The sequence below is a fragment of the Babylonia areolata genome, chromosome 4 (assembly GCF_041734735.1).
Source record: "Babylonia areolata isolate BAREFJ2019XMU chromosome 4, ASM4173473v1, whole genome shotgun sequence".
In the NCBI taxonomy this organism is placed as follows: Eukaryota; Metazoa; Mollusca; class Gastropoda; order Neogastropoda; family Buccinidae; genus Babylonia; species Babylonia areolata.
The window spans coordinates 27,178,202-27,186,695 of NC_134879.1; the positions used below are offsets into that span (position 1 = coordinate 27,178,202).

General features: G+C 43.5%; 1 protein-coding gene across 1 annotated transcript; it reads left to right on the top strand.

Annotated features, from left to right (window-relative positions):
• The first annotated feature begins 4,707 nt into the window (after positions 1 to 4,707).
• Positions 4,708 to 6,047, top strand: LOC143281424 (cysteinyl leukotriene receptor 1-like). Its single transcript, XM_076586634.1, has one exon. It carries the CDS (start codon positions 4,708 to 4,710, stop codon positions 5,926 to 5,928), a length of 1,221 nt encoding a protein of 406 aa, XP_076442749.1. The 3' UTR covers positions 5,929 to 6,047.
• Positions 6,048 to 8,494: the final 2,447 nt, after the last annotated feature.

Below are 8,494 nucleotides of genomic sequence, written 5' to 3' on the forward strand. Positions count from 1 at the left end.
TATGATTAAAAAAGTATATATATTTATATATATGTATGTGTGTAAATCATATATATTACACACACACACACACACACACACATATATATATATATATATATATATATATATATATATATATATATAACACACACACACACACACACACACACACACAGATATGTATGTGTGTGTGTGTGTGTGTGTGTGTGTGTGTGTGTGTGTGTGATAAAATGATGATATATATGATAGCACTTGCAAGTCTGCATGTTCAGATGTAAAAAAAAACAAAAAAAAACACACACACAAAAAAAACAGAAAAACCCCCCAAAAAACAAAAAAACAGAAAAAAACCCCAAAAAACAAAAAAACAGAAAAAAAAACACACACACAAAAAAACCCAGAAAAAAACCCCCCAAAACAGCGCTCCACCTTCATCCAATCACACACACACGTATCGAACAAAGAAGACTTTCGCAGACATCGCGCGGCTAAGATCGCTTATTCAATCCAACCCTAAGGTACACTTTTTCGCACTTCAGCCTTACTTTTCTGACAAAACAGTCAGATCCGTTCCTTCAGTGTAGAGGTTTGATCCTTCTCGAATCTGGTTTGTTATTCTCGGCGCGAATTTGGCTTTGTCTCATTACAGAAAAGTAAGTTTCTCTTAGAAAAAAGAAAAAAAAAAGGTTCACCCCCCCCCCCCCACCCCCACGCCGCCTCCTCTCCATACCCCTCACCCCCGCCTCCCTATGCCCCCCCCCCCCCCCCACCCACACACACCCCTCACACCCACCCCATTGATTTGAATGAGATGAGAGGCGAAGCTCAGTGGGGAAGTCTTACATCGAACAATCACGCCACGCGAATAGTAAGTGAGAGGACGTTTCGTCAACGTCCAACATCCAGTTCTCAGCCATTCATTCCCCCCACCTCCATCCCCCATCCCTCCGCACCATTGCCCCCCCCCCCCCCAACCCCCCCCCTCCCCCCCCCACACACACACACACTCACCCCCACTCCCCCGCCCCCACTGCATTCCAAGTACGTGCTCAGACTAACGTTTCTTTACACGCCTGACTTGCAAAGGCTACAGTGTTTGTTTGTTTACCTAGTTGCCAAGGCGTTACCGTTCCCGTGTAATGGTATGTGAGCGAGAGTGCACTATAAGCAACCGCCGTATCCCCAAGTGAAAGTGATCTCTGCACGTGTATACAGCCACAGAAACGTTCCATTTCTGTTCTGGTCTTGACGTTGACAGTCAATGATTTGTGTGTCGCTTCTGTTGCCGTGTTGTCTGTGATGGTGTGGGTTTTGGTTGTTGTTGTTGTTTTTTTCGTGTGTGTGTGTGTGTGTGTGTGTTAGATATATATATATATATATATATATATATATATATATATATATATATATACAGAGAGAGCGAGAGAGAGAGAGGAAGAAAACACACAGGAAATCTTAGTCCCGCCTCAATATTTCGGCATAAATGTGTGTATGTATGTATGTATGTATCTTCTCTGAGGATGCAAACGTGTTACAGAAAAAAAAACCCATAACAACTGGTTATGTTGGTACTTATGTCCCATACATATTATACACCCAACCGTACACCCCAGAAATGGATACTCGCTCTGTACTTTTACTTCCTTGTCTTCGATGTTTAATCTGTGTGTGTGTGTGTGTGTGTGTGTGTGTGTGTGTGTGTGTGTGTGTCCGTGTGCGAATGTTATATATGAATCAATAAAAACAATCCACTCGCTAATAACTGCCTTTTTTTTCACTCAGATAGGTTGTCGGAACATATTTTTCTCAACAATTTGTTGGTCAGTTTTATTTTCCTATAGTTTCTTTTCGCAACAAGAAAAAGAAACCCAATAGAGAGAGAGAGGGGGGGAGAGAGAGGGGAAGAGAGAGGGAGAGAGAGAGAGGGGGGGGAAGGTAACGAGGGAAGGTGAAAGGGGGAGCAATCCGGCTGGTCGATGACCTCAGGGTCGATTCGTATCACACAACATGACAAGCTTTGTTCCAGTCCTAATACATTTCAACATTTAAAAAAAATATTATGAGGTCACTGCCCTCTCCGGTTTTTTTTCTTTCTTTTTTTTTTTTTTTTTTTTAACCGCTCCACCCTTTACCAGCACACAAGTCGGTAACACGACCAGCTTACAGTAAATGTGAGGACTTTCCGAGGGAAACGACAGAAGTTTTAATACAGAAAGGAAAAAAAAACCCCAAAAAACCCAGACCTGAGAAGGACAATGTGTATGAGAGAGACAGACGCTCTGTGGTGTGGCCCGAACAAGTGAAGCAGTTTTTATACCACGTGAGGACCGTATCGTGTCTATGGATGGCAACAGACATGAGGGGTAGGAGTGGGAGAGAGTTGGGGAGAAGGAGAGGGGGATGGGCGGGTGGTGGGGGGGGGAGCGGTGGGGGTGGGGGTGGGTGGGTGGGGGGCGGGGTGTCAGCGGAATAATGAGTGTACACGTGCTGTTTTTTGTTTTTTTTTCATTCTTGGCCTCGAACTGAAGGAATGCGATATAAAAGTCAGAGACTACAGTTAGCTTCCGGGTTCAAATTATTACTGCTACCCGAGTTCGAACAGAAAACCTTTCGCTTATCTGCAGCAAAAAAAAAAAGTGGGCTGAAAATAAGATTTTTTTTTTTTCTTAACCTTGTGTTCTCTGTGTTCTCGGCTTTGGAAATGAGATTCGTGCCAGATTCTTGAGAGAAAAGTGAAAATAAGCATGGTCTTTGGAATGTACTGCTGTGTTCCTGCACAGCGGTTTTTTTGTGTCTTGTTTTTGTTGTTGTTGTTGTTGTTGTTTTACTTTTGTTGTTGTTTTATTTTTGTTGTTGTTGTTTCGCACCAGAGCTTTAGTGGTGAAGAGGTCCTGCACATGAAAATAAAGAAGTAGAATGTTTGTGTGTGTGTATGTGGCAACATTTTATTCTGACTGTCTCTCTTTCTCTTTTCTTTGTCTGTCCGTCTCTCTGGCTCTGGCTCTGTCTCTCTCTGTATCTGTGTGTCTGTCTGTGTGTCTGTCTGTCTGTCTCTCTCTGTATGTTCCTGTTTGTTCGTTCGATCTTTCATTTTGCTAACAAGTTCACCTTCCATTTCATTGCAGAGGATCATGATGAAAGAGGGGACTCTCCACACACACGGCAGTCCTCACTTGTGACCTGACCACTGACCTGCTCCTGCTTGGACAGGTCCTTCCTGGCACTGAATCAGAAACACACCCAGACACACCGGACATGAAGTATGTGTCGAAACCGTCTCCTTCCCCCCTCCTTTCTTCGGCTCCTGCTCCGCTTCCTGTCATCTTTTGACTGGCAACCGACCGAAGTTTTGTCTGGTTTCGTTCAAGAGACGTCAAACTGAAACCCTACCACAAAAGGAGACGACTTATTACCATCCGTCTGGTTCAAACAGCAAACGATTCATCAACCTGTCCTTTCTCAACAAACTGAAATGAACCAAAACGCGTACTATTCTGTGAAGTGTTCTTTCTCTTCAGGACAGTGTTTCTTCACCAGGAGAACCATTTTGCTTTGTGGACAGTTTTCCTCTTTTTTTTTTTTTTTTTTTTTTTTTTGGTTGTTGTTTTTTGAGTGCACTGATTGGATGTCAGCCGGATGACGACATGTTTCGCAAGGGAGACAACGTGACACAAAGTTTTTCTTGGTAAATGAAGTGTGAGCGCGAACGCATAGCCCCAGCACAACGAGACATGTTGTGTCGACTGAAAGTTTCTGCTTTTTCTGTCCCTGGCTTAAAGCAGCTGAAGCAAAGCAGTTGTAATGTGTCTATTCTGTTTTGCCAACAGGTGTCGGTTCAAAATCTGGTTGGGGAATTATATCCATCGTGGCTTGAATTCGAGGGCTGCATTCCCAGTGTGACCCGTCTTATAGAAACACATGTCGAGTTTCTTGTGAGACGGATTCGATCCTGAGTGTGCCAACAAATTTGTGACTAGTATTTTGAGTGGAGAATGTTGGTTTCCTGATCAAAATGATGGTGTTGTATTCAAGCATTAACAGTGTTGTTTCACATGACCATCAGGAGACGTTAACATAAACCTAGAGTACAGGCAGCATCGTGCCGATTGTTATCAGAATGAATGAAGAAACAAAATCGATGTAAACATAAACAAGATATGTCTTCTTCTTCTTCTTTAAAAAAAACAAAAAAACACACATACCATCAGATCTAAACCACACCTAAAAATGTTGATGATAATGGTAATATACCAGAGTGAACATAAAAAGCTGAAAGCAAATTCACAACTGGAGCTAGCAGGAAATGACGATATGAGCCCCATTAGATACATCTGAACAGAAGGTCGATGATAATAATGAAACAACAGCCAAGAAAATGTAGCAATATACTGCATAAATCAAACAAAAGATCTTAAAGAAAATCGTACCATACTGGACTGGACCAGAGGGGAAAGGGACTGAATTCAATCTGAACCACCGGACCAGAGGAAAACAACAACAACAAAGTACACACTAGCCATGCCAGGTGACAGACAAAGTAGATACCAGTGGTGCCAGGTGACAGACAAGGTACATACCAGTGGTGCCAGGTGACAGACAAGCACACACCAGTGGTGTCAGGTGGCAGACAAAGCACACATCAGTGGTGCCAGTTGACAAGGTACACACCAGTGGTGCCAGGTGACAGACAAAGTACACAGCAGTGGTGCCAGGTGACAGCCAACCATGGCCCCCAGCAGGGAGTACAAGGCCTCAGTGGCCGTGCTGCAGTACTGTCCCCCGGTGCTGCTCCTCTTTGGCACGTTCGGCAACGTGACGGCCATCTTCATCCTCCGCCGCATGAAGATGAAGCGGTCAGCGATGCCGGTCTACCTGACGGCTCTGGCCGTGTCCGACACCTCGCTGCTCTACACGGGGCTGCTCCGCTACTGGATCCTCAACGTCTTCCAGCTGGACGTGCGGACGGTGCACCCCGCAGTGTGCAAGATGCACACCTGGCTGGTCTACAGCCTCATTTCCATCTCCGCCTGGATCCTGAGCTTCCTGACGGTGGAGCGGACCGTCTCCGTGTGGTGGCCTCACCGTGTGTCTCTGTTGTGCACCAGGACCAAGGCCACTGTCATCATCGTCGGCATTGTCTTCACATCACTGGCCGTCAACAGCCACTTCCTTTACGGGCTGGACTTGGTCACCGTCAACGGGACGTGCATGTGCTTCCCACCCAGCCAGAGCTACCTGCAGTTCTTCGACACCGTGTGGTCCTGGGTGGACCTGACCCTAGCCTCCCTCATCCCCTTCACTGTGCTGCTGGTGGGCAACAGCCTCATCCTCTACAGGGTCTACTCCTCGGAGCGGTCCGCGCGCTACCTGGGATCTGTGCGAAGCGACGTGATGGTGACCCAGCGGAAGAAAACCATGTCGTCCATGACCATGACACTGGTGGCGCTCAGCGCTGTGTTCTTCGTCACTACCTTTCCCATCTGCGTCTACAACATCATCGAGCACTACATCGACCACAACGGGCTGGACGTCGCCAACAACGGTCCCGACTCCCTGAGGCTGGCCTGGGCCGTCGTCAATGTTTTGGTGTACACCAACACCAGCGTCAACTTCTACCTGTACTGTCTCAGCGGAACCAACTTCCGCAAAGAGTTACGAAAGTGTCTGTGCTGCCAGCAAGCACCGCCGCCTTCCAGCACCAAGCACGTGCTTCATCACGAGATGATTCACGTCAGATTCAACCACGACGCGCTTCGGGACAACCGGCATCACCAGCAGCACCCAGAACATCACCAGGACGCTCGGCGTTTTGACGGAGAAGCTCACTTCCCTCGCAGTGAGGGTACCGGCAAGGACACGCCGGATGGTGTGTCCATCTGGACTAACTCCCAGATTCTGCACCATGAACCCACACACCCCCATTACGACAGTTCTGTGGACTTCTAGCCCATCACTAGTGCCACAGTTCGGCAGACTTCGAGCTCATCGTCATAATAACAACGCCACAGACTTCTAGACTATCATCAATATCACAGTTTAGATACTTCTATTATCATCATTGTGACTTGCTACATACTTCTAGCCCATCATCATTACGACATGCTACATACTTCTAGCCCATCATCATTACGACTTGCTACATGTTTCTAGCCCATCATCATTACGACTTGCTACATGTTTCTAGCCCATCATCATTACGACATGGTACAGAGTTCTAGCCCATCATCATTACGACTTGATACATACTTGTAGCCCATTATCATTACGACTTGCTACATACTGCTAGCCCATCATTACGACATGCTACATACTTCTAGCCCATCATCATTACAACTTGCTACATACTTCTAGTACATCATCATTACGACTTGCTACATACTTCTAGCCCATCATCATTACGACGTGCTTCATGCTTCTAGGCCATCATCATTTGATGGTTCTGTGGATTTCTAGCCCGTTACCATTACGACAGTTCTACAGTCTTCTAGCGCATTGCCACTATGACAATGCGACAGACGCTTCTAGCCAGTCGTCATTCGGACAGTTCTATAGACTTCTATCTCATTGTCAGAGATTTATACACACTTCTAGTCCGTCATCATTATAACAGACAGTGCTACAAACGTTTGTCCCTCAGGGTGGCTTTGCCCACAATGTGGGCAGAGAGAGAAAGGACCAAAGTTACCCAAAGCACCCGGAGATTGTGTCAATCAGCCTGCCTGTTAGGACAAGGGTGAGGGCAGGCGCTTCCTGGACTGAAGACTGGTGGTGCCTGAGGTGGAGGTGGAGGGGGCCGGGGGGGGGGGGGGCAGATGGTATATATACCTGTTGTGTGGTCCCACGTCGATCCACATCTACCTGCTCAACAATGTTGATAAGCCGCACATGTGACATGAAACAAAACATGCGTGTATGATTTTAGTGTTTACTGTATCATTCTACTTGTGATATGCTTTGTGTGAACCACCCCCTCCCCTCCCACCCCCACCTTTTTGTTGTTGTTGTTGTTGTTGTTGTTGTTACATAGATATGTGGAACACTGCCTAATACAGGGCAACAGTTGCGAGTTGTGAGGATTATAGTCCTCATACACACATACACACACACGCACACACAAACGCACGCGCGCGCGCGCGCACACACACACACACACACACACACACACACACACACACACACACACACACACCAGTAACAAAAAAAGGAGTAAAAAATTAACGTAAGCTTTTTGACATTTTAAGATATTTTCTTTCCACAGGTTACTTTTCAGATTTAAAAAAGGAAAAAAAAAAAGAAAAGAAAAAAAGCTAAGTGTGCACAAACAAACATACATGATACAAGTATGGTGATTTATTCTATTTTATGCTTTTTGTTCATTTCTTCTTTTTTCTTTTTTTTAAAAAATTTACATGATACAAGTATTGCGATTTATTATTTTATGCTTTTATTCATTTGTTCTTTGTTCTTTTTTTTTATTTAAAATTTACATGATACAAGTATTGCGATTTATTATTTTATGCTTTTATTCATTTGTTCTTTGTTCTTTTTTTTTAATTTACATGATACAAGTATTGCGATTTATTATTTTATGCTTTTATTCATTTCTTCTTTTTTCTTTTTTTAAAATTTACATGATACAAGTATTGCGATTTATTATTTTATGCGTTTATTCATTTGTTCTTTGTTCTTCTTCTTCTTTTTTTTAATTTTCATGATACAAGTATTGCGATTTATTATTTTATGCTTTTATTCATTTGTTCTTTCTTTTTTTCTTTTTCTTTTTTTCTTTTTTTTGAAATTTGGCTATTTGTTTGTTTATGACCTAAATGATAGAGATATATTATCTATTTCTGATAAACACATGCAGCAAAACAAAACAAAACAAAACATTACCTGTTTCTTCTACATAGTCACTACGCACATTGTTTTGAGACGAAGACGGATATTTCTGTGGGTGTGATTGAGTTACGTCATGTATGTAAACAAATGTGACCCGTTCTCTCCAATGGGGTACAAACCTCATTTTGGGGGGGTTATGGACCTATTTATAACATCGGAAAGTAGAAGAAATGCTCTTTCCAATGATGCTTAAATGAAAGCTCTACCTTTAATAGTGTGAAAGTTACAGTTATTCAAAGAGAGTGTGTGCAGTGGTGGCCATTTTGAGAAAAATCACAGTTAAAGATAGACCAAGTATTTCTCAATTGTTTCCTTAGCAACCATTGTTCAAACTTTCTGAAACTTTCTGAACTAACACATACAGTTGTTGTACACTGTAAAAAGGCAATTCCAGGTTAAAATATTGCAGTATCTTTTTCAGATGCCCTATGTTAAATGACAGGTTGAAGTAATTTCATACATATGTGGACTCTCTCTGTGACAACACCCACACAAATATCCTTATAAATGACAACAAAGCAGTTGATATTTTCATATTACTGTTTTATGGTGTCTGAACTGTTGTCAATACTAAGGCAACAAAATAATTCTGACTGAATAATTCTGACTAATT

What these genes read in the sequence shown, in the direction of transcription:
- LOC143281424 (XM_076586634.1), top strand. Translation starts at nt 4,708, where the DNA reads ATGGCCCCCAGCAGGGAGTACAAGGCCTCAGTGGCCGTGCTGCAGTAC.